General features: G+C 39.0%; 1 protein-coding gene across 2 annotated transcripts in view; it reads left to right on the plus strand.

Annotated features, from left to right (window-relative positions):
• Positions 1–27,053, plus strand: part of LIN28B (lin-28 homolog B) — an 83,541-nt gene that overhangs the window by 32,516 nt on the left and 23,972 nt on the right. For both annotated transcript variants that reach the window (XM_056487962.1, XM_056487961.1), the window contains exon 3: positions 13,995–14,179. In XM_056487962.1, coding sequence (XP_056343937.1) covers positions 13,995–14,179 — 185 coding nt within the window. The remainder of the gene's footprint in view (positions 1–13,994; positions 14,180–27,053) is intronic.

Here is a 27,053-nt window from a genome sequence, read left to right on the forward strand (position 1 = left end):
TCAAAATTAGTCACTATCCTAAGTTTTGTTTGTGTTGTTTTGTTTGTTGTTTGGGTTTTTTCTCCTCTGTACATTTTGCTCATGAGTAGAGTGATAACCAAGCCTACACAGTCCTGTAGCCCATGATATTTTCTGTTCTTGGAGGAGGTGGTTGGTTGTGCTTCCTTTCCTGTGCTAGTGTTTTGCCAGGGTGTGGAAACACATTCCAAGTGCACTTCATGCCCATGGTGTCCAGTCTGCTGAGCAGCTGTGCTGTGTCACAGTGCCTGTGGGTGCATTGCAGCACAGCCTGCCAGCTCTTCATGCAGCCTGATATCCACTCTTGGAGAGTCATTCTGTTCTCTGACACAGCTTTGTCATCTTCTTCCTGCTGTGTGAGGTGGTTGTCAGCTTCTGGAATTAATGCACTATTTCTTTGTAGATACAGGCATTAGCAATGTATTTTTTTAGCCTTTGAAACACCTAAAAATCTGCTAAAAAGCAGATTTATCGGGTTAAATTTGTCAGCATAGTGAACAGAATTGCAGTGTGTTAGCCTTTACTAATCCATTATTTTTTACAAGGGCTCTACCACAGAATATTTTCTTAGGCTGTGCCTGTCTAATTCGACATATTTATTGTGTTATTCAAAATTGCTGAAACATTTTTCCAGAGGAGATCATAGCATCACTTTGGCTTTGGTTAGTGAAATTCTTATCTGCTCATCTGTTTATGCCTTTTGTGCTCTATAGGAGCAAATGAGACTTTCTGTTGTTCATGTTCCCATCTGGCCAAGGCAGGCAGGTCTGCTCACCAGCTCATCCCTGTGCACCCTCTGTACAACCCTGTGGCTGTCAGGTCTCCTCTTGCACTGCAGGAGGGGGTCTACAGTCAGAATCTGTATTTCCTCCTTCTTATTGCATGGATGAACCAACCTTCCTGATCATCCTGGTTCTTACCTGTAGCTTTACCTGAAGGTGGAGATAGCTTTTGACTGAGTGTGCAAAATCTGACTCAGATTAAAAACTGTGTTCTCCAGCTATCCACACCTGGTGGAAATAGAACACAGCTATTTCACATAACAATTTCAAAGCCTGAATCATTCCCACACATAAGTGATTGTTCCTGATTTACTTCCCTGCATCTTCACAGCTATTTACAGCTATTACTGAGTCAAAGACTGCACAAATGGGTGTTGGCCCATGCTCATTAACTCATTAGAGTTAATTTAATGAGTGCTAGATCAGAAGTCTTGGTCAGAAGTCTTTCTTGTCCTATAGCTTTCTTCCTGATCCTGCTTGCTTGCTCTGTGGGAGCTGCTGCTGCAAGAGCTGCTGGGCACAGGTACTGCCTGGATTTAAAAAAGCCTTTGTGGTTAAATACTGCAACATACCTGTTCTGCCATAGTGTAGTATGTGCAAGAGTCATCTGCAGAACTCAAGTTACTGACAAATCACTTTTTCTGCCTGCAGGAGCTTCTTAGCTAACCTTTATTATACTTTGTAATGGGCACTTTGTGTGGCCTAGTGTTGAATTTGGTTGCTGTTTGGTTGATCAATTTGATGAAGCCAGATTATGGAGTTGGCTTTAAACTACAAGTGTGCTTTCACATGCTCATACACATGTATATGAACTGTGATAAGGGAATATTGAGTTTTTACAGTCAAGGAGGAGCACACAGATGATACTGAAGCTGAAGTCACACACTTAACAAGTCTAACCCTTTTTTATTTCTCCTACTTCAATTTGTACTCACTTGATTTTTATGGTCACTTACTACCTGCCCTCTTCCATTCCATAACGTGTTGTGCTTTCAGCTATAAATGGCTGCATCTTACATAATAGACAGAAAAAATGTTGTATGGTCATATGTCACTGAAAGGAATCTAGAGAAAAAGAAATAATGCACAGAATTTATTGTTTCCTACAGCTCAGCTGGGTTTCTTGCATTATAGTTGCTAGATGATGTAGCTCTGATTTTAGCCTTTGGAGCTTTTTTCTTTCAGTCTAAGAAAAAAATGAAGCCTGGAATTTGTTTACTTCTGGTATTAAAAGCAAACAGCTTGGGAAGCAGGCCACTTTTATTGGACCTGTAAAGTTATAATATAGATGGTAGAGATTTCAGGCTGCTTTTTGTTTATTATGGATTTCAGTTTTTTGGGGGTACTGAGCTGCTGGTGTGGGTAGGAAAGGGGAGGGCTCAATACTTTCACTGATATTATGGCTGGCTGTGAGAACAGACCATTACACTATTGCAGAAAAATAACTGAAGGGAAACATAAATATGTTGTAGTGAAAAAAAATGTAATTTCGTATAGTACTGGTTTTTTTCTCACATGTGAAATGTAATGTTATGAGGAAGAAAAATCTTCAGCCAGAACTAGGAGGAAAGATATAATTATGATTGATTGAATCTTACTACAGATGGATACAATAGAAATCAATCTCTTGGAAATTAAGAAAATGTAAATACTGCAAAGTCTGGTCTGTCATCCTGTGGCCTGGAAAGGGTATCTGGAATAGAATAAACTCAATCATTGTTTGTGCTCCCTTTGTCAGCCAGGATCTGTGCCCCTGTCAGGCAGGGGAAACCTGAGTGTGCCATCCATGCCACCAGTGCCCTGTGAAACAACAGGCTTCTAGTGTTGAAAGAAGGACAGGTACTGGAAGGATGTTACTAGGTGAGGTAGATAAACCATAAATGTCTGTTGAGAAGGATTTCTCCTGTGGATTGTTTGCCTTACAACTGCATCAGAACTAGTCATCTTTCATAATGAGATGTGTCTGGCGTGTCTGAGGTGTAACCAACCCACAAAGCAAACACATTCAGAATTAGCAGCTGGTACTTCTGGGTCTGCTCTCCTCCATGAGTGTTGATGGGAGCTGTGTCAGCACATTGCAGGAGGAAGGGCTTGTCCTTGAGGAACCCCTTTGTGTCTTCCTGCTGCAGCTGGTCTGACCCTCTTTCAAGAGGCCTCAGAAAACATTTACATTCTTTGGCAGAGCATGCTAAAATTAGGACATAAAAATGACAGATTCAGTAATAGAGTCTTAAATAATATTTAAGTAGTCTTGTATTATCTGCTATCTGAGCTGAAGCCAACATTGATGTCACTTGATTGATGCAGTTGTATGCATGATATTTCAATTTCACAATTACTTCCTACCTAAATAATCATAACCATAGTGATAAAACAGTGTTTTAAAAGTAAAGTTTTTGAAGCATTTCTTAGTACCTCTCCAATACCTATGCTAACATTAACAATCTATTTTTTATAATTAAAATCCTTAGCCCTCTTCCATAAAAAATCTGCCTTCTATTTAGTTGAGAAGGGTTTTGCCTTAAATACTGTTTTCTCATTTTTATCACTGTAAATTCAGAGGTGTTTCATTGAAAAATAGATTATGTCTTTTGTAACAGAATATAGATTTGATAACAGAAGTGGCTCCAAACCAACAATTTCTGTCAGTTTTTAAAATGCAGCTGTTCAGGGAACTAGTTCAGTAAAGTTAAAAAATCAAGTATTCTCCCAAATACTTAGTTAAAAGTGCTGCTACGTGCAAGTTACTTTTTGAATCCTCAATGCTATCTCCTCCCACTGCTGTGTATTTCTAAAAAACAGTTTAATTTGAAGTCAGCCACTCATTTCCTTTTACATTCAGTTCGACATTTATGACTAGTTTCACTGCTATCTAGTACCTTGATTGTCATGTATTTAGATCATCTGCCACTCCCTTCCCTCAAAAAAAAAGTGATTAATGTTTGAAGTATAAAATACCCTTGTGCTCATTCTTCATCCAAACCAAATGGGTTCTTTTGTTCTGATATCTGAATACCTAATAGATATTTGTAATTCTGATAAAATTCTGTCAAATGACAATATAGCTGCCTATAAGTTGATAGAACTGATGTCATGCTAGATTATCTCATTCTTTAAAAAAATTAAAAATTGAGTAAATGTGTATAACTTGCTATACAGGAATAGCTAAGGAAGGCATAATTAAGGAATCATAGAAGTACTAGGGACCTTGAATTGTTAAGTTAGGAATTGTTAATATAGTATAAATGTTGCTGTTAATTTTGCTTTTATTGTAAAGGGAAAAGGGCTTTCATTCTACAGTAGAGATAATGTTGTGAAAAGAATTTCAGCCTATTTATTGCTTGTTTCATAAGCAACGACATTTGAACCCCACCAGTTTTGTCAGATAATCTTGTTTTATTCTTGTGTGCAAAACAACTTTGATTTTAGCGAACAAGTATTCTAACCAGTATTTTATTTTTGTGTTGTTAAGTAAATGGAATTAAAAAATGGATGGTAAATACAGGTTCTGACCTCCAAATGGTTTAGCAGCAGTGATGCATTGCCTGTGGATGGCTTCTTTTGTCACCTAGCACAGTGCAAGGTGAGTCCTCGGTGGGAAACAAGGACACCTGTACCATAAAAGTAAAAACTCTATTTGCCCAAAAGCTGGTGAATAGTTCAAGAGAGGTGTCTGTTTACAAGATAATGGATTTTTATGTTGGAATTGCTTAGGGTATGGCTACTCTCAGTTGGCTCAAATACCAAGCATGTTCACTAACTCCCTCGCTCCCTGGCTCAAAGGAGCTTTCAAGCAGAGAGCATTTTCTCTGAAGAATTAGAAGAGGCCATTGAAGAATGGAGGAGCTTTGCACTAGAGCAGCTGATGGTAGTTTTCAGAAAACATTCTCTGCAGCATGATCTCGGGTTTCTGAGGTGAAGTTGCAGTCAGGGTGCTGTGCTGGGCTGGCAGCTCCAGCTCTCAGCCCAGGGCTGGAGAGGAGGGTGGAAGTGATGTGAGGACAGCTCTTCAGACTCCAGCCCATGGGTAGCTGGGGAGGAGGAGGAAGAAGGAGGTAGGGGCAGGGGTGGACTGCCAGCATGGCCCAAGTCAGGACTGGCCTCTAGACCTTCATTCTGCTCCCAGTACGTGGCTGGGAAGAGGGGGCAGTTGGCTTGTCTGGGACTTTGAGAACCTGTAGGTGCTGTAAATATCCACTACTTCTTTTTCACAACTTGGTTTTGGCTTCAATCCTCAGCCAGACCATTGTCCTAGCCCATTCCTTGTAAGGTACCAGCCCTGGTTTTTTGGCATTACCCAGACCTTCCACCACTGTGTCCCTGGCCTGTTGAGAAAGTCCAGTTGCTACATTCCATGAGGATCCAACAATTATCCACTCTCTTACCTCCATCTTTACCACCCCAGAGTCCTACCTCAATTTAGTGCTCACAAGTAAGATTCTTTTTGTCCTGGTTATTAGCCTGTATCTACAAACATAACCCTGCTACCCTCACCCTAAACATCTGTTTCCCTTTGGGATGGCAGAATTGTTGGTGGCTACCTGTACACCACAATTCAGGAAGAAAGAGGCAGGTTGGGATAATTGGGATATGTTTTGCCATGAACAGGCTCAGGACTCCATATGTATGCTGATTTGCTGATGCAAGGGGTTTTTAGTGTCAGCCTGTGGCTTCTGTAGCTGCCCACAGTGTTAGCCATTCTTCTGTTTACCAGTGCAGTGTGAACCACTTAATTTCCTCATGTGAGGAGTTACAAAAAGGTGGATGAACTGCTTTCTCAGAATTTTCCTGGTACTATTATGCAGCTGGTATGCAATTTAAAAGTTAAGAACAGCTTCCTCAGAGGTGGATGGTAAGGGTCTATAGTAAGAAAACAGAACTCTCAGGCCACTTTTATGCAGAGGAAAGGAAAGGTGCATGTGCAGAGAGACAGCCTGCTACATCTGAATTAGCAGAACACAATCTGGGCCTAATTCATTTTTAATTATATGCAGTGTCTTGGGATGGTGGGAGGTGGTGAGGGAGGTGGATAAGAAACCTTTATATAGCTTAAACATCTCTTGACACAGAGTTGTCATTCTCATGCACGGGGGTGTATAGAGGAGCACAGAAATGAAGTTCACAGACATCGTAGGACAGGCATGGAAAATAGAGGTGCTGCAGTAGATTCTGGAGATGTGGTTAACGACACCAGGAAGGTGTAGTATGTGTGGAGGAAGCTGTGGTTTAGGTGACATAACTCTGCCATTGACTCTCTGCTTTCTACCAGAGTACATCTTCAGTACTGGAAAAATGCAGCAGACTGTGAGTTGTACCTTGCACCTTCCTGTGCTTTTGATTGCCACCTCTGTGGAATGGTGTACATTGAAGCTGGCTTGTTTTTAGATCTGCTAGAAGAGAGCTGTGTGTCAGTATATTCAGCATGCTTTTTAAAATGAGTCAAGCATAGCCATGCTGTATTCTGTCCTCACCATTAGGCTTATCTGAGAGATAGCTGACAGGAGACAGCTTAGCCAAACCCATCTTGAGGGTTTTGCTGTATTTGTATCCATTCTGGAAGAAATGAGACAAGTGGGCTTGGTGTTATTTATGGATTTTCTGGTTGCCCACTCTTTCTTCTTTCCATTTTTTTTTCCCCCCCCCTCAGAAGAGAAAGGGAAAAGGTCTACAGTTCTTTGTGATACCTCCTTTCCTGAGCTGCAGGAGTGGCTTCTTTTGACCTGTGCCTTGGAAGTTTGTGTTTTTAAGAGAAAGGAGTTTTGAAAAATACTATGCCTAGGTGGACACTACAAAAGTATGCAGCTCATGAATTTTTCAGGTTATTGCACATTGTCAGAGGAAGAGATACACCAAGCAGTCTGATGATGGTTTTCTTCTCTCTTGGGAAGTTTTCCACTTGGAAGCATCACTAAAATGGATTGAATATCAGGATGCCTTGGAGAGTCTGATCAGCTGGACATCAGGGCCTCATATCCTGGAAGAATAAGAAATGGGGGTGGGGGAAGGAAGAGCCTCATCCTAATGAAAATAGAAAGAGGATAATCTGTCCTGCTTATTGATTGCATAAAAGGTCATGTTTGTTTGTTCCTAATCCTTGTAGAAAAAAGCCTTTGGGTTTCTGCAAAACTGCCTTACAGCAGATGAGTATTTGGAACAGAGAATGAGGTGGTTTCAGTTGCATGAGTGACTGCACTTGCCTGAGGGTGGAATAGCTCAGTGGTGAGGGGAGGAAGGAAAGGGCCCCATCCTGGGGGGTCTGTGGGGCTCCCAAAAGCAGTGCAGCCAGCTGGTAGCAGGGGAACACTTGTGGGGAGGGAGCTTGGGGGTATTTGAGCGTTTGGGAGACCATCAGGAGAAGAAGATGCTTCCCAGTGGGAGAACTTTTGAGGGTCTGGGATTTCTAGTGTGAGATTAAACTATCTGAGATTAATAGTGTGGTTTCAGGAGATCACTGAGGCAATGTAAGTGTTGGCAAGGTGCTGCACAGGACAGCCTTGGCTGCCGTGGCTGCACATTCACAAGGCTTATTTTGAGGTGTGCTGGTGAGTTTTTTGACTGCATAGAACTGATTCAGGGAGCAGAAACAAAGCAGAAATCTGGCATTACCAAGAAGAGCTAAATGGTTTTCTTCCTGAGTCAATGTAAGACTCTGGTGGGAAAAGAGGAACTTCCCTTTTGAAACTGACTGAAGTGAGTCAATTCTCTCTTGAGCCTAGTGTGACTGATGAGAAAATACTTACACTAAGAAATGAGAGAAGAGACTGGTTTGATTTTCATGCCTGGTATTAAAGCACTGAACAAGGAAAACTGGGTAAATGAGAATTGCATATGCAGTAACATAAATGGTCCATGCAAAGTAGAAAGGCGTGAAAGTTACTAGCAGAACACTAGTTACGTAGATGCTACACTAACAAAAAATACACTTACTATATAGCAGGGAAAGAGAGTTAGGTCAGGGAGGAGAAGCAAAAGATATGTTTATTATCCAGGCTCTTTTTATTAGTATACAAAATCAGAACAGCCACTGCTGGATGTGTAACCAGATACAGAGACAGTGAGAACATGGTCAAACAGCATTCATGGCTGGAACACAAATACCTAAAACTAGGCAGAAGGTTGGTAAGGTTTTGTCAGTGAAGCTGGCACCTTGGGAACAAAGAGTAGCATGGACAGAGTAGAATCTATTTGGCCAAAATCACTTTGTGAAGGGATTATGAGAGACTTGTAGGTCTCTAGCTTAGATTTATATACAGGCAACATGTATATCATTATATAATGATGTGTTTTTTCTGTACACAACCATCAATAGTTTTCTTACCAAAAGAGTAATTCAGAATAGAAATTGTGTTATTTTGGGTTTGAAATGAATTGCTGACCCTACAGAAAACATGGTTGTTTAAAAAACGAAGATAAAACATGAACTGTGCTTGCTTGGTTTAAGTTAAATGAGATGACAAAAAGTTGGTAATTTTTTTTAAGGTGAACATGTGTTAAATTTAAGAGAACTGTTTAGTAAACATAGGCGGGCTGAATTACTGGAGGCTTAAATAGAGAAAAGATTCAAGTTGAATCCCAAGTAAAGGAAAAGGAGAATTGTGGCAAATTACCTAATCATTCTAGCAGACCCTTTTCTTGGGAAGGCTGTTGGGTTGAGAAAAGGTGTAGTGCAATAAAAAAATAGATTATCAAAAGAAATCACTTCTTGGAAGTTGTGATATAACAAGAATTGAAAGTATTAAGCTGAGTTAGAATTCATTTAAACTTCTTAAAAGTTAAAGCAGTTAATAGAATTTTCTTTAGATACATAAATTGAGAAAGAAGAAATCCTTCTGTTGTATAGGGAGGGTGGTTTTGAGTTAGAGAGAGCCTTTTGTTCAGAAGTTAAATAAATACCTTTGCACACTTCTCAGTAAGAAAAATAACAGTGTGGGGACAGCGACAGGATGATGAATGGAAACAAGGTTATGAACATGGCTACGGTCATGGTGGAAATTCAAGACAGAAACAAATTCCAAGTAAATAAAGGTGTGAAATTGCAGTGTACCAGCTGCATGTGGTTACTGCCTGCTTACCAGTTCTTTCCCTACTGTAAAGTTACTTGCAATAGCTCAACCTTTCTCATAAATGTTTTGTACATGGCTCTTCCTTGTCTTAGAGCTGAAGTGTAAATCTTTGAGAAATAGTGTAGTAGCTTTTTAGAAGTTACTTTGTGTTATGTTGAGCTTTTTTTTTAAAAAAAAAAAAAAAGCACTGTAATGCTGTAGAGTTTGCTTTTTTACATAAAATATTAAGGAGCACATTCTCATCTCAAAAAGTTGCTGTTTCCACTGTGTATACCCTGGAGCTCGTTGAACTTTTCTGTGAATAGATTTAGCTCACTGGAAAAACAAAAATCTATCTCTGTTTCCTCTTCCTCTTATCCTCCCCCCTTCTTTTTAAACTGAGTTTGTTTCCTGTCAGATTAGCGAGTTAAATGGCTTATGGGGAGGACCAAAAGAAGTGCCAGATTTGGTGCAAGATAAGCCTCTAGGAGCAGGAACAAGCCCTTGAGGGTCAGCAGGAGCAGTGTTGAGGTGTTGTGTGAGTGCCCAGTCTTCAAATCCTGTGTTAGTGCAGCAGAGCTGCACATTGTCCTTGGAGGGGCTGTTGTTCAGAGTAGTTAATTTTTTGTTTGCTTTAGTGTTCTGCCTGCAAAGATGCATGGTCTTCACAAACCTCCTATAATGAACTTTTGGTCAACAGCAAGAGGCTTTGTATCACCAGGACTTGTATCATGCAGCTATTCTGCATGGGTTTTGACCTAGGGCAGAGAAGAGCACTAGTATGCATCAGTAAATTGTTTTACTTATGGCTCCTCTCACTGTGAACCCTTGCTTTACTCAAAGGTTGATGGCTCTTGATGGAGCTGTATGAGATTGTTTTGGGGAGATTTTCTTGCAATTTTTATTGTGGTTGGGATTTAGAATATGCTTTCCTTCATGTCTGGATTTAATTGTAGATAATTTTGGAGGGAAAACAGTTTTCTTACTTTGGGAAACTCAGCATGCTGGTGGCGTCTGGTCATTGTACTAAGCAATCAATCAATCACTAGATAAAAAGGGGCAGAAATGAGAGATACAGAAAATAAATGAGGTAAGCAGAATGCCACCAAATAACTTTTCCCCCTCATCCCTCTAAAGGGTTTAATTTCTGCAACAGCAGTTGTTCAGAGCCCTGACTAGAAATGGCAAAGTTATGAAGAGGCACTTACTCCCCACACTTATAAAAAGTAATGCACACGCATCTGAGGCAATTGGGCCCCTGTAATGATCCTTAATTCCAAACTTCCTTTCTTTTGTAGAGCCTGATGAAAGCTGTAAGCACTCCCTGACACTGCCCAGGAATGGGTGTGTTTCTTTGGGGACCATTTTGCTAATACAGTTTATACTTCTTAAGTTTTAATTTTTGTTCTGTAGAAAATACTTTCCACAAACTTGTGATCATGGAGTTTTCCATTGATATTTGTTGCTGCTAATACTGCTACAAGCATTTTGGACCAAGCCATTGCTTGTAACAGAGATGTGTGATATTTTACATTAGGATATCTTTTAAAAAACAAACAAACAAACAAAAAAACAAAGAATAAAAAACCCCCAAAAGACACAAAAAACCCACCATAAATGGTCCTGTCAAATTTTAAAAGAGAAAAAAAAGCTCCAGTCTGAAACCACTGTATTGACTGCTGGTAAAAATAACAGCAAAGTCTCTGACAGCTGAAAGAGAGAAACGGGGAAAAGCATGTTGCTTTTAAGTTTTTCTCTTTGTTTGTTGGCAGTGTGCCCATACACCCCATTCAGGGCTCTAGAAATGGTTCACTGACTTGAAACTCTGACTGCTTTTAATTGTGTCAGTTTTATTTGTTTAAGTAATGTGAGGAAAATACTGAGCTAGGTCTCTCAACATTAAATTATCAACTTCACAGACATTTTTTGTCCAACTCTTTAGACAAGTTAAGAGGGATTCAGGTTTTCAAATGCCATTTTTTCACAATGGCTTTGAATTGTTACTGCACCCTTAGAGAATCTCACCATGAGCTATACATTTGCACAGTAAGTCAAGACAGCACCAAATCCATCTCTAACATTGAAAAGCTGTTGAGATCTATTCAAGGAGAGAACTGTGCAAGTAATTTGAAGTGGGTTTTTTTTCAATGTTTTTTGTTGTTAAAAGTGCTTGAAAAAAACATGCAAAAAGTATACACCTGCATAACATGTGATTGATGAAAGCATGATTGTTGCTGTACTTAGGCTTTTAAATACTCTGGTTTATAGAGTGCTTTGTTTAGAAATCAAGTTCTGTTACTAACAGTGAAATGAGAAAAATAAAGGCATTCTAGAATACTAATAATGACCTGCTTTAAGTCACAATTTAAGCAAGTATTTATTTTGAGGTAAAGTAGAAGACAATGTTATGTGTATCAATTGTTAACCTTTTGGCATTTTTTAATAATGGTGAAATTTAGAAAAAATTTATAGCCCTTACTGAGACTCAACTGTATCTTCATTAAGTTGTAATTAAACAAGTAGACAAGCATCCATGCTGTGTTCAGTATTGCAGGAAAATAAGAGCTTATGCCTTTGGAGTTCCCTTGTGATTAGCACCCATCTGTGTTGTACTGATTGTCTAGTTTTGGAACATTCAACTGTGTGCTTATTTTGGGGTGGAATACACGTTGTTCAGTTCTTTCCTTTCATCAAGATTTCCCTGGTGGCCACTGAAGACTGAAGAGTTGTGGATGGACTCATGCCACAGGCAGTGTCTGTTGCTTCACTTGAGGAGTGGTGGTGCCTTCTTTTGGCATATTCTGAACTTGGATGTTTCTTCTTTGTGGCAAAGATCCCCTTATTGCTGTACAGACATTTCAAAGTGGAGAGCTTGCTTGAAATAATACTGCCTTCCTGGGTGATTTGTTTCATTGCTTTGTGTATAATTATTGATCTCCAGTTGCATTTGTAAGAACATTTGCATATTTATCTTTTCATGCCCAAATTTTCACTTTTTAAAAAAGCCAAGGTAATGATTCAGGGAACAGGTATTATAGATTTCTTTCATGTGTCCCACAGCCCTCCCATGCTAGTCCTCCCACCTTTTAAATAAGTGCTCAACCTCTAGCCTATAAAATCAGCAATTTGTCTCATGTTTCACACTGTTACATTACTGTTACTGTAGCCAAGTCTACTAGAACAGCTCAACTGGTTAAGAAAAACCAGCCTTTGTGCTAATGAGTGAAGCTGTGGTCTTGGTTACTTTTGCCTGCTGGAAAAATTGTGAGCACCTGAACCAGTCAGTCAGACCAGCAGTGGTAGTGTCTTGTGCTGGGTACACTGACAACTTGGGGTTTCAGGAAGCTGAGGCATATGTACTTTCACATGATTCATTGAAATAAATATTCCAGATTATTTTGTAATTTATAATTTAGTCTATTAGTGCTGTGAAAAATAGACTTTGCAGTGGCACCCCTCTTGAGATAAACAGGGAAAAGTTAAGTGACACAGGTTCCCCAAGGTAGCTCTGCTGCAGAGCCAGGAGCTGTAATCCTGTTCTCCAGGCTCACCAGCACTGGGCTAGGATATCAGAATCACAGGAAAGCCTAGGTTGATTTCTTGATTTCATCTGGTTGAACATCTTGCTGAAAGCAGGGCCTTGGATTAGATTATTAAGTGCCTTGGTAAGATGAGCCTTAACTATTTCCAGCAAAGGGAACTATTACTTTGGGCTTCTCTGTTCAATTCTTTTTATAGTGAGCAATCTCTCCTTGTGCCTGAAACTGGTTTGCACTGTAGCAGCTCAGGGGGAACTGCTCTTACCCTTGGTCCTGTTCTCTGTGCATCCTTGTGAAGAAACCAGCTCCCTCTTTGTGTGCTAACTATGAACTGTGTGGGTGTCAGTTCTTGTGCTCTGCTAAAAAAGTGTCTTGGTGCTGCAGACCTCCCATGAATGGTTACAGGGAGCCCACGTCAGGGACTGCCATCTGATTTGTGCATGTTCCTAGTTGCACTTGTCGAGTAACAGATGCAGGCTGTGTGTGTGACTGATTTGGGATGGCACCTGCAGTGAAGATTTCCTTCTTGACTCCGTGGTTCAGCCAAGTGTACCCTAGAGAATGGACTAAGAATCAGTCAGGATACTGTTTTTTTCTCTTTCTTCTGAGCAAAGGAAGAAAATATGTGTTCCAACTCTCCTGAAAGACCTCTAAATATGTGTAAATTGAGGTATTTTGTAATGTTTTCTGTGAGTCCAACTGATTTCATTCATGTACCATGTAATTTCTAAGATAAAAGTGTACTGCAACTATTTCATCTCCACCACCCCCAAAAGCCTCTCTGTCATTTAACTCACTGGTCATTTTAAGAATTTGATCAATCAGATTTGTCCTGGAATGCTTTCTTACTATTGCACATAATTTGTTTGGAATCGTAATGAAAATTTTCATTGTATCAGAATCAGCAGTAAAGTCCTGTTGACTTCAGCTTGTCCAAGACTTTTCTACTGCAGTGTAATATTAAAATATTTATCAGTATTTATTTTACTTGCCCTGATGATGAAAATTTCCTTTTCTGTGAATGAAAATACAAACCCATACATAAATCATGTTAGGTAGAGAAGATTTTTGGTGTAGTCAACAGAAATTCAGAAGCTCATTAGGGATGTTTGAATTGCCCATGTCAGCAGACTGTTCAGAGTGCCTTCCTCATCCCTCTCATGCTTGCTGTATCTCTGATTTTCAGAGTAGCAGACCCATGTGTCAGATATAAAGAATGCAAATTATTAAAACTTTGATCATAAATTAATTTGCTCTGAAGTGAACATTGGCTCTTCTTCCATATCTTTTCACTTCCAGAGACCTGTTAAGAATTTTTAAGGACAGCATTTCTTCTGCTTCATCTATAGCATTCATCACAGAAAAGGAAAATGTTATTTCAGTTTTGCTGATACTGGAACTAGGTTCTTTTTACTTGTTTAGTGTTGAATGGGGTTTTCAGTGTATCCAGGACTATAATTTGTAGTGTCATCTGCTGCAGCTCACACAGAGGAAACTGTTACTCAACTTGTATGTGTTCTAGGATGGTAGACTGGGTAATTTGTCCTGTTGATTATAAATGTAAATACTGTTTTTAAGGCAATGGTAACCAAGAGTATTTTTCCTATTTACAGAGCAAGCTTTACATGGAAGGATTTAGAAGCCTAAAAGAAGGAGAACCTGTGGAATTTACTTTTAAGAAATCTTCCAAAGGCCTTGAATCAATACGGGTAACAGGCCCTGGTGGGAGCCCCTGTTTAGGAAGTGAAAGACGACCCAAAGGGAAGACAATACAAAAAAGAAAACCAAAGGGAGATAGGTAATTACCTTACTTTGCTATTCCCCTTTTTATTTTTTTTCTTTGCAAGTTTTTCTTGAAATTATGTTTTCAGCATTTATTTGTTTTTGAAAGGAAACCCTTCTATGCAAATTTGGCTTTTACATGTAGCTTAGTAATTTAATTAAAGCTGTATCTATACAAGTGCATCAATCACCCACTGATTAGTTTTACTTGAGAAGGTTTTATTAAATTAGAGGGAGCCTGCAGAGGAATATAATATTATTTTGAAGATACTGCTGTTAGACTGGAGAAAGAGGTCAGTCTGAATGCAGGTGAAATAATGTCATGTTTAGGTGAGAATTGTGCATGCTAATCAGACTGTCATGTGCAGTGTAGTTTTAAACTGCATCAGTAATTTAATGATATAGGAAAAAATGTAGGTGCTGTAGCAAGGGTTGAGATGTATATAACTTGGTTAATTATAATTTTACTTAGTGAACAAAGTATGTTTCCAAAGGTTTTAATTCCTGGTGGTCTGAGGGACTATTCTAATAGTATTTTAGAAATTTCAGGTTAATTTTGATTGCTGCATTCTCTCCACACATGTGCAGCAGTCTGACTTGCATTGCACTGGTGCACTTTATTTTCTGCTTCTGGTGGCTTGAAGAAATTCCAAATCCTCTTCACTACAAAGCCACCTGCACCTAGTTCACCAAGGACAGCCTTCCTGCTGGAAGGCTTATTGATTTGTTTATTTGTTTATTTAGATGGATTCACCCTTTCTTCCTCATGCTATTGCCCAGTAGCTGTAATGACCAAGGCCAAGGGGATGACATACTTTGTGAGGATCCTATAAGAGTATCCAGACAGCCAGGTTTTGCCTGCAGTGTTTAATGTGTGACATGACTGAGAGGTGATGGCTCTCTTCCATTGCAGAGACTAGCTTAGGAAAGGCAAGGTCACCTGGAAAGATGATGTAGCCCAGGTTTGAGAACTTTGGGATCAGAAACCTTTACTAGCTACAGATGAGCTCCACTTGTCTTCACCTCTGTTAAAAGGCCCTTTTTTTGTTCCCCCCCCTTCTCTTTTTAATTTTTTTTTTAATTTAAGGACTGGAGACAACATGATATTTGTTCCTTTTTCACCTTCTTTGTAAAAGCTAAAGGCCATAAACAAAATTTATCAGAGTGCATAACCACAACAAGGAGAGGTTTTGTAAGCTGGGCAAGGCTTTCTTTTTGATTGCCCTCTGTATCTCACCTTTAAGGGTCGTGTTGCATGCAATGGCTGTTTTTTTTGTTGCTTGGTTTTCTGTTTTGTTTTTTTTTTTTTTTTATTTTATTTTTTATTTCATGATACGCTTTCGGTATTACACTTATTTAAATAATTGGTTTTTTCCATTAATTGTAATTGCTGATCTGTTTAGGGTATTAGCATTACCAGTGTTCTTGATGTTTCATACTTTGGCAGCAAATAAAAGGCCACAGTCATGCTGGTGAGATCCTGTTGACCTATTTGTTGCACATGTATATGAAGGAAGACAGTCCTTGCTTCAAAAACCTTGAAATTTAGGTGGGCTGTAAGCAGTCAGGGAAGACTACATATTGCAAGAGGCAGGGATTTGAACAACCTACAGTAGACAGTGCAGCAGATGCAGGGGCAGCAGTACTTCACAAGTGCAATTCATCTCATCCTAGGGAAGCATCTGAAATGTTGGGGCTGAATCTTGCCTTACTGCTGTTCCTCTTCTAGGGATCCTAGCTCCAGTCCTGTAGATGCTTCCTTTACAAGTCTCTGAAATGAAGTGAGATTAATTCTGCTTTCAATCATGTTTTTGCATAGCTGAAGCATAGAAAAAATTGAACAGATAGACCCTGAAAAACAGTGCAGGGGGAGCTGATCTATGAGACAGCGTACTCTCTAATGTTCAGTTGCCTTTAAAAAAAGGGAAAATTCAAAATTAATTTGAATTAATTTGAATGTGAAAATGTGGGCAAAAACATCTACCCACTTCTGTCTCAGAATTCTTACACTTAAGTCATAAGACACCAAAAAAGGCTGAAATTTGAAATGTTTGAAGTAGCATTGACATTATCACTCAGTGAAAAGCAGTGTCTTTGCTTGAAGGGAAATTAGTTTTGAATGCCTAGACAAGAAAAAGGTGCACCTCCAACATGTCTAGTGAAAAGTTTCTTGAAGATTGTTGTTGTACTGTGGGTGAGAAGTGCCTCCATTTATGAAAGCTAATTCCAACTTCTTGTTTTCTTCTTTTTTTATGTTACCTGTGTAAGAGTGTGAGAGCCCAGCCTCAGTGCATCTTTTTGTCTGGATCCCATATGAATGGATTCTGTTACTCTAATTACTGAGGGCACTTAGAGATGGCAGAGATGGGGAAGGGAAAAAACCAGCAGTATGTGCTGGTCAGGAAAGAAAAAAAGTCACGACACTGAGGCTACCAATGTTGGTGGATTTTGTGAGGTTTCCATGATAGACTCAGGGTCCCTGTAATTTGCAATATTGTTGCTGTTTGGACCTTGCTGTGATAATATTCCCCCTTCAGCATTACTGTGGGCTGCATTAGTTTTATACCATAAGTGGGAATTGTTTGTAATTGTCACCAGTGGTAGTGGCCACTTGGTCATTCTTTCTCAGTCAGCATGTTGGCACATGTGTGTGTGAGGGAGGGAGAATTTGTGGTCCACGTGGAATGAAGCTGTGGCTGAGCAGCCTGCAGGTTCTCAGACCTTACTTTTATCTATTGTAATATGTATATGTACTTTTTCACAGTATTTAGAGAAATCTGGGCTAAAGGGAAGATTTCTCAGCTGGGATTTCCATCTGGCAAGTCCTGGGTTCAGAAGTGGGGTTTTATGGCAGAGATGCACTGTGGAGGGGCTGGTCTCTTCCCACCTGGCTAAACCAGGGGATGCATTTGTGAGGAGTAGCATTGTAGCACATGCCAGCCAGTGTGCTTTGCTCAGTTTTGGCAGTGAGCTGACAAAAGTATGCTATGCTGCTCTCTAGGATTGACCATGGGGATCTGATGCAGAAAAGATAAAGTACTCTGAAATTACACTTAATCAAGTACTTAATAATATGTAGACAAGTCTGTGATTTAGAGTAGAACAAATGAAATCAGAACTTAACCCACCATCTCAGAGTAAAGTTGAGAGGAAAAAGGGAAGAAGGAAGAATTTACGCTACTTTCTTTTTATTTTTTTTTTGGACAAACCCTCCCAGTGTTTCTATGTCACCTCAAATGAAACCTCGTAAGGGACTATTTTATGAGTTGTAATTATTTATAGAGATGGGAAAATATTCTTTAGTGCAGTGAACATTTAAATAATTTGACACACAGACTTGCCTTTGGGACTTTATTAATAAAGGTGCATGATGCTTCCAGGACTAGAAGCTAGAGTTATCTTTGGGACCCAGTATCTTTAAATATTCCTGCTAGGAGCTCAGACTTGGATACTTTTTCAGCAGTGTCTGTTATGCTGTATTTGCTAAGCTTGGTACTTTCTTCATGTGGAGTGTTTTGGGGGAGATGGGGAAGTTGACAGCTTTGGTTTTTTTTTTTCCTTTTTTGGTTTTGAAATCTTTATACCAAAATGGAAGCAATAAAATTAAGCAAGAAGAAAGGAACAAGGAAGAAATCATGAAGGGTATAACTCCATCTCCCAGTTCTTGTTTATGTCATTTCAGTCCTCTGATACCTTTTGCTAACATCACACTTATGGCAGGGAAACTTTCTAGTACAGGTAACCTGTGTCAGTAAGTGGTTTAGATTTAAACATGTAATAAATAAGCACTGCATTGTGAGATTGGAGGTTGACATGAAACATTTCACTAGCTTGGTTTATAGTGCAGTCCTGCAAATAAATGGTGAGGAAGGGATTTGGGAGCTGCTTAAAATGATGGATCTCAGTGAACCATTGCCACTGCATAAATGCTGATGCCAAATTATACCCTGGGATATGGCTGGTGAAACAGCCATTTGTAGCTCTTTTTGTATCTCTGTTGCCTAAACAGTAGTGAGTATTGCAGCATGGATGTAACACTTTGAAAACTTTTTTTTTTCTCCAATGTAGATAAATATGAAGGAGGAACAATTAGAAAAGAAGTGTTTTTGTGTTAAGATGTTATAAGTGGTGTTCACCAATAACTCTTGAATGTGACCAAAACCATAATTTTCAAATAAAGAAAAACATAATTCTAAACCAACCAGGGTGGAAATGCAGCCACTTAGGGAAGGGAGGGTTGTAATTAAATAATATATTTCTCCCCTGATGAACTGTCACTTAAAACTACTTTGTGTCTGAGTCAGACAGAAAATGGTTTTAATATCTGAAGACATTCTGTGGATGATCTGAAGTCAGACTATATTAAGAAAACCTTAAAGGTCTTCTTTAAAAGCTCGTGATCTGCACAAACAGCTACTAAGCTGGTGTGATGCAGGAAGGGATGACACATGGTGGCATGCCATGGGGGACATTTGAATTAAAGTTAACTGGACTAGGAGAGCTAGTTTAGGACAACAAAGTTACATAATACTAAGTTATTTCAAACTTGATATTATATCCATCTCTACTGATTGAAGTGTATAATGTAACTTTCATAGAAAAGCCTCCTACATCTTGAACTGTAGATTTTTGTGAAGGAGATAGGAGTAGTGGGAATGGAATGGGCAGGAGAGCCCTGAGCTAGTGCCAACGTGGGAGAAGCATGTAAACTGTGGTTAGCAGGGAGAGCCTGTCAGTCCCTTCTCCTGATAGTAAGCAGGACAGGCTGGTTGTCACTGCACACAGCTATGACAAAGGGGATACAGCCACTTGGCCAGCCCCAGGGACCTGCTTTGGGCAGGTGCTGAATGCACTGGGGTGAAATGGGGAGCAGGCAAACTAAGCCATCCAACCAGGGAAAATGGATGACAATTCAGGGAGCTGTACCCTTTGGCACAAAATGGTGTCAGCATGTTACTGTCAAACGGTGAAATTTTCCTACTCCTTTTCAGTGTAGATTCACAGTTCTGCCATTTTCTGAAGAGGAACACAGGTAATGCAAGAATTGTGTGGTTTACACCTGTTTCTTAGAAATAAAACCTTGCAGAAGGACCTTACTCGAGGGCAATGTTTCAGCAATTAGAACATGAGCACCTCCTCCCTGACTCCCTTTCACCTGGTATTAGATGGCAAGAGTCTCTGCATTCCAATTTTATTTGTGCTTTTCCCATTTTAGAAGCATAGGGCATTTTCTTGACTGTTTGCTCTTCCCCTGCCTCATAATGATTTTGTTGGGTGTTTAGTTGCTCTTTCCAGTGATATCTGAGACAACCTTTTAAACTTAGAATGGAAATTCAGCCATTGTATTGTGCTCTTATGTAAAAATTGCCTTGTGAAATGATGTTCCTTTGGCCTACTGTCATCTTTACAACAAGGGCACATATTTAAGGAGAGACTGTAAAAAATAGGGAGGTATAACTTTCTATCTCTGGCAGTAGTGGTTTAAGCATTCCTTCAGTATTCAGACAACTAGTCTCCAAATGAGAATTAGATGAAGTGTTAAGTACCTGAATTTGCTGGATGCAGCTTCCTTTTGGATCTTCAAGCAAACCTTGATATTCTTTGTGCAGAGTTTTATAGAGTTCACAATTTGCATATTTAGACAATAAACTAGAATGGGGATAAACACCACTCTGTGTTATGTTTCCATACATATATTTAGGATTGATATTTTCTGACTGTGCCATAATAAGCCACTAAACTGCCATGAGCTGCTTGTAACAGGAACAGCAGAATGCTGAATTAAAATGAAACAAAAACAAAACAAAAAACAAACAAACAAAAAACCAAAAAGCAAAAAGCACCTTTAGAGCTTTGCCATACTCCAGGTACTTCAAGAAGGTTTTATCCTCACAGGGCTACAAACATTAGGGACAGTTTTTCATCCTTGCTCTTTTTCTCAGGCTGGCAACTCTTTGGAAGTTTTAGCAAGATTTTGGATTTTCCAGGAGTGAGATAAAACCAGAAAAGCAGAGGGCCTTGTTGGTAGGGTTAAAAAGTAGGTAACTTTTAAAAACAGCTGCCACTTGGTGCTGTGGATTGGAGGCTTGAAAGCTGGCTTGGAAATGGATCTCTAGGGCAGGAGGTTAATCTTTGCTCGTCTTTGTGCAGACCCATCCAAGTCTTAAGTCAGAAGCCTCTGAAAAGTGTTACTGCATATATTCATTAGACAGCCCTTGTTAAAATCTACATCATCCATCTGTGTTTAAAGGGAGCTCAGCAGTCACAGCCCTCCTGAATAACAAACACACAGTGTGCTTCCAGGGCTTGGCCTGTCCAGTCTGATTAGAACAGAATCAGATCTTCAAGAACAAATATTTTTGGCATGAAAAAATGAAAAGAAAGTGGCTTAGGGTAGAAAAGAGAAACAACTTCTGCTGCCTGGTGTGTATAGCTCCCAATACCTAGGGACCACACACTATGTCACGTTTTCATCTCTGGCATAGGGTGCAACTAAAGCAGTCTTCCTGAAATGGCTGGTGTAGAACTATGGGGAGGTATTCCAGGGTGAGAGCATAAGCAGGAAAACCTCACTTCTTGGAAGACAGCAAGCCATGGCTAGGCTAGCTTTTATCCCCAGATCCATCATACAGCACTGGGAGCTGCCTTTCTCAGAAGATACTGGATTTCTCTTCCATGATTCTGTGGCTCAAACAGTCAGGAGCCAGGATGCAGAGTTGAAAGATCAGTGCTTGTGTGTTGGAGCAAAGTGTAGAAATGGTTACAGTTGTGCATAACAGAATGTATAATATTTGAATATAAGGTTTTCTATTTCAGAAGACATGGGAGAAATCCCGTTCAAAATTTTAAATGGAGAGAATATGGTTAGATTTGCAAAGCCAAGTACCCATAGGTAGAGGCAGGCTACAAAGCTTAATTTGATCCAAGGTCAGCTAGGTGTTTTGGGTTACCCTGGCACACTGTAATGTGCAGAGTAGTTATAGAAGCAGCTCCTCATTCATTTGAAAGGCCATTTCCAGTTTCAGACAATTTAAGTACCAAATTCATCACAAAGCCACTTAAAGTAAGATCTCTTTTCAGATCCTCCATTGCTGGTGAACGTGCATGACTTTGCAGTATTTCAGCCTGCTCACTTGGCTGCAAGCAGGAATTGGGCTTTGCACTTAGGCCTACAAATCATCAAAACATGGAAAAATATGTGCTGCCTTTCCATCATGTGTCTTCTGGTGGGGCTTTTCATGTGCTTCAAGTAAATGGAAATATCTGTGCCAAGGGAAGAGCCTAAAACCTGGTAGCCATGATACCACTAAGTAATATCCAAGTGTGATTTTCATCATTGAAAGCTTGTATTAAGAACAGAATAGAGCCTGGAAAAAAGTTTTTTGGTATCTGTTTGTATGCATGTACAGTTAAGAAGAGAGAGGCTCCAAATTTTTCACAGTGTTTATAATAAGAAATCCAAATTTGATGCTAAAGTAAGTAGATGAATTCTGAGAACGTACCAGGAACAGATGAAGTGAGTAGGAAGGTGTCATTTTTATGCAGCCTCATGTGGAGTAAAGCTGTCCCTGCACAGCAGATGGGTTTCTTAAGTACATACACTGTTTTTGGAATGCAGAATATTTTTCTTTAATCGGATGTCTTCTCAAGGCCTCATGTTTTCTGACTATTCCACTCTCTTTCATCAAAGGGTGAGCTCTCTATTACTTACAGTAAACTCTCAGCATATATTCAGGCCTTTACCTGCACCTAATGATCCCACTGCATTTTTACCTGTGGTAATAATTACACATACCAGAAGGAATTTAGAAGCACAAAAGAATTGAGAACTTTGATCGATTTAGCAGACATTATGCATAAATCCAATAGAGTATATGTTAAAAGTATGTCAGTAAATAATTTTCAAACAATCATTTTGTTTCTAAAAAATCTTCCTGATATAACTGGCATCTTCTTTAATTCCAATTTGTTTCTCAGTGCTTAATTTCTTACTGTTATACTATTTTCAAGCAGACAAAAAAAAAGTGCATACATTTTCAGGGGCCAAACCAGTAAATACTTAATCTTGTGCGTTGAAAGAAGCAGGGAACAGAGTGTTATTTGATGATACTTTCCCAATTGTAAAAATTTCTGGTTTAAGTTGAATCTGATCCTGACTACAGACTGTGCTGCTTTCTGCTCATGTGACATGCTGTAGCTGTCAATGAACTGGGAACACACCTGCTCACAGGATAAACTACCTTTTAAAAAGGTGCAGACTGCCTGTGCTGTATTTTATGACAAAAAATATTCAGTGTAATCAAATAATTTAACCCCAAATCTTCTATTTTAGGAAAACAATTGCATTTCTTAGCTTTTTTTTTTTTTTTTTTAAATATATGTTGCACTCCAGCATCACCTAGCAAACATACTCAAAACATGTAATGAATATACAACACTAAGGGCAGATTATAATGGTGATTCCAGATGATGGAAATAATTGTCATATAGTTTGGCCTGTTGAAAAAGATACCAAAAACTTGAAAGCTGGAGAAAAATGAATTATAGCATATCTGCTAAATCAGATATCTCCAAAACATTGCCTCTGATTTACCACTGTGGATTAATCTGGCTCTCCTTAGAAGGAATAAAAGTTCTGGAGCTCTTTAGCTTCAAATTAATAAAGACTCTGCAGTAATGTAATTCCAGATCACTACAGCTGTTTCTTTTATTAGCTGTGGCTTCATGTTTCTGTCCTTGACACTTAAAGATCAAACCTACTTAAATATGAATAATTTAAAATGTGAATTTACTTCAATATCTTATTTTGCCAAGAAGCTCAGCAGCTCATTATATAAGAGGAATGTGTCACAGAGGTAGTCATCTCTGTAGTGGTGGTGCAGGCACGATGCTGCTCTCCCTGCTGTGCATCCCCCACTTCCAAAAGTGCACCTGTGCCAGAGCATTTCTCAAGCAGGTAATGGCACACAGGCTGTGTCCTGAAAGAAAGCATGAGCCTCTAAGGGCATATTTACACGAGGAAAGGGAGGCTTATTTCAGGAAAAACATACCCGTTGAAGCCACCCCTGCAGAGCAGCGTGGCATCCTCCATCCAGAAGTAGCAGGACTGAGTGGGACTTTGCAGTTGCTTCTTCTGGTTATGACAAGCTGCTCAGTGAAGAGAGAGTGGGGCTCAAATAGAAATGCTCCTGTGATGTTCATGATTCCTCAGGCAGGGTCATAGGAAGATATTTCAAGGATAAAAGGTAGGGTGAAGATTAGGAAGGAGCAGGAATAGGAAAACAAACACAGGGAAGATGAGAAAGGAGGGGGATGAGAAAGGACTTAGGGAAGGGAGAACAGACCATTGAAAATAGTGCCAATGTGAGAAGCCCAGATCTTTTCCAGGCTCCAAATGTGCTGATAGTTCTGCTGCTCTTCAGGGACTACAGAAAAAACCTGAATCTCCCCACAGACACAAGCAGGGATTCAACTGAATTTTCCTCCACTTTGAAAGATTGCTGCAAGTCAAGAGCTAAAGCACAGGGAGCTGAAGCATAGGTGGTATGTGAGCTCCTGCTCTGCAGCCTTGCAACAGCTGTGGTGATTCCAGTGGATATGGGAGGGTTGTCCTGAAATGGGACTTTCTGCAATATTCTGCTTATTGTGTGTTCCTTGTTTACCAGGTGACAAGCATAACACATCTGGAGTTTGTTTTGCAGAACCACCAAATGCTCAGTTTGAGCTTTGCCTTGAATGCATCAGGTGCTGTAAAACAGTATGTGCTCCATGAGCACTGGTATTTCAAATTGGGCACGTAGAATAATGCTCCTCTGAAAAATTATTTTGGCTGTTTTTTCTTGTGCTCCAGAATCTTGTGCATTTCTCTGTAACAAAATAAACCACACAATTTTGTAGAGACATTGTGAAGTAATTAATGTTTGTAATGCATGGGGAGATCTTAGTGAGAGCCCCAAAATCAGTATTTTTTGTGATTTGGCTGGATTTAGTGGTGAGTTCAAGCGTTGAATTCAGTAGGCTAAGGAAGAAGAATGCAGTGATTTGTATTTCATGCAGCAAATGAGAAAAGGCCATATAGGAGAGAACTCACATGTGGGTTCACAGGCTGTTACTGCAGTGCAAATTGTTTCCTTCTCTTTCAAATACTGAGTTGGTAGATAATGGGATTTGTAGAAATTAGCCTGCATACTCCTCTCACTGGTTTGGGAATTTGGACTAGTTTTGGTTTGCACTGTAGCAAGAGGATGGAGAGAGTTTCAGGGGGGAACACTGCACAAGAGAGAGCAAAGGTGCTGTGGCCAAACTGGAGGAGCAGTGAGCTAAGTTTGGCATTATTGATTGGGGAGAGGGAGCTGGATTTGCTCAGTAACAGCAGAATGTTCAAGGAGGAGCCTTGTGAAAGTTCACTATGAAATATGGGAGTGAGCTAAACAATCCTGTTCTTTGATCTCCATTAATTTATAATCTTACGATGTTGAGTCTCCTGGCACTAGAACTTTTACAATGAACAGCTGAAAGTACAAAAATTGCTTTAAATTGTACTGGTCTTGTGTTGAATGACTGCCTCTACTCTAGAAGTCACTTGGAATTTTACCCTTTTAGCTGTTGGACAGTTTAAATGCTAAACATTTAATTTACTTTAGACAGCTCTGCAAACAACAGCAAACTACAGACTGCTCAATTAATGTTGCAACAGCCTTTGCACCAAAGTTTAACCAGAATGCTTTGATTTCTTTTAATGATAAATTAATATATTCTCACTAGTATAAAAAGCTGAAATAGTTCCATGTTTCAAATTCAATTTCTCATTTTCTGGTGTTTCAAATTGGTATCTTTGCCTTTTTGTTAGGCTAAACTAACATTGTAAAATGAAACAATAGAGAGTGCGTGTCTGCCTGAGATGAGTTGTACTACAGAATTATGCAGTCTTGCTTCATTCATCAATGAGAAGGAGCCATCAATAGTTGCAATAGGATTGGAAGTTGTATGTAGCTCAGATGTAAGCCTATTAATTAGCCTCTTTAAAGGTTTTGTTTTATTTACGTTCTTTTTCCCTAGTTTTTATAAATCACTTCTTTCTAGTAAGTAAATGAAAAATCTTTCCTGTTTATCAGACTAATTTTTTCAAGTTCTTGTGTTTTGATATGTTGTTTTTTTTTGAAGAATTGTGGTTATCTGGTCAAATAATAATTGTTAGAAATATGTGCCTACACTTCCTTGTAATAATTTCTTAAAATGTGTAAGCACTTTAGTTTTCTAAGTCAAAAAATAATCCTCAGAGTGGATTTAATTTACTTGATTTGTGTTACTAAATGTGGGCAAATCATTACTCACTTCACTAGAACTTTTGTCTTTATGTTCATTGTGTAACATATAAATTTTACTTTGATCCCAGAAATAATTTTATCAAATGGTTCTTTCTTATTATCTCTGTATTTCTAACTCCCTGGAGCCTCCTGAAGTTATCTTTCTCCTTTACAATTTTATACATTTTTCTTACACATAGAAAAGAAACATCTGGCATTTTTTTTAATGAGATCTGTGCACTCATTGACCAAACAAGCAGCAAGGAATCTGTTGTATGGTTGATTATTGCAAGAAAACGAGGTAGTAGTCTCACTAATAATCACTAAAATTTGTATTAACTGGTTCTGTTTCATTTTCTGAGTCAGCTAATCTCATACTTTCACCCTTACAAGAAAACAAATCGTGTTTAAAAATGCCTGGTGTGGAAAAATGATACTTTCAAATGTAGAGATTAGAAACATTTAAAACACACATATCTGTGGTTAAAGATGCCGCTCTTAATTCTCCCCTGTCTAGAGGTTTCCTTTTTTATCTTTGAAGTTCAGTCATTTGTCCATGTCTATGCCATTGGTTTATTTTTGTATCCCACAGAAATTAATTCAGACTGTTTAGATCCAATCTTTTTAGAATATTTATGAATGCAACTTATCAACAAGTTTGCATTTTATGCAGCCTGTGGAGTTGGATTTTGGAATTTGCTTTTTTAGTAGTTCTTTTGTGGAAGAGAAATCTTTCAGGCATGAATTGATAGTCCAGATCTTTTGAGGTCTGTCTGTGCTAACCTATGACCTCTGTTCTTAGGAGGTCAACATCTGAGGGCAGGAGATTAAGGCAGTTAAAAGATTGGAATGGGAACTGGAATGGAAAAATTAGCCAGCACATTTTGGGTGGAAAACATCAAAGTCATCAAACAATTTGCTTATTTTAAACTCAGTTTAAGGGTAACAAGCTAATTGTACTGTGTTTGTTGATGCAAGCAATTTATATTATTTGAGAACATTAACACTGAAGAATTATTTTTTTTTTTTATTGGAGAAATGTAATGCCTATTTGGTATAAATGCACTAGGTATTTTGTATTCTAAATGCTTTTGTGCAACATTTTTAGATAATAATTCAGGTTCTGCTCATATAGGCTGTGTGCATTTAATTAGCAGTATTGCTTACAAACAACAATAGTAAGTGGTGTGGAACCTGAAACTTGCTTGTAGTCAGCTGGAGACCCCTTGCTGCTGTTGGAGAATACAGGTGCTCTCAGTACAAAGGAAAAATTATTCCATACTAAATTTTTCTAACTCTGATGCTTAAAATCATTTGTAAGCATCTCTCCCTGTTTCAGTTTTGGAAATGTGAATTCCTTTCCCATACAAATTTGTGACCAAGACATGTTCTTTTATAGATTATAAATTGACTTACAAGAAAAGACACCATTGTCTCTTTGTTCTTGTCTGACATAGTTCAAAATTCATTAGTGTGTGTTTTTAGAAGAGTGACAACTTCATCTTTCATCTCTGCATTGATTTCAAAAATGTTATTATCTAGAAGATACCTTCCTACATCTGAACAATTATGCAAGTTCAAGGA

Source organism: Oenanthe melanoleuca, chromosome 3 (assembly GCF_029582105.1).
Source record: "Oenanthe melanoleuca isolate GR-GAL-2019-014 chromosome 3, OMel1.0, whole genome shotgun sequence".
NCBI lineage: Eukaryota > Metazoa > Chordata > Aves > Passeriformes > Muscicapidae > Oenanthe > Oenanthe melanoleuca.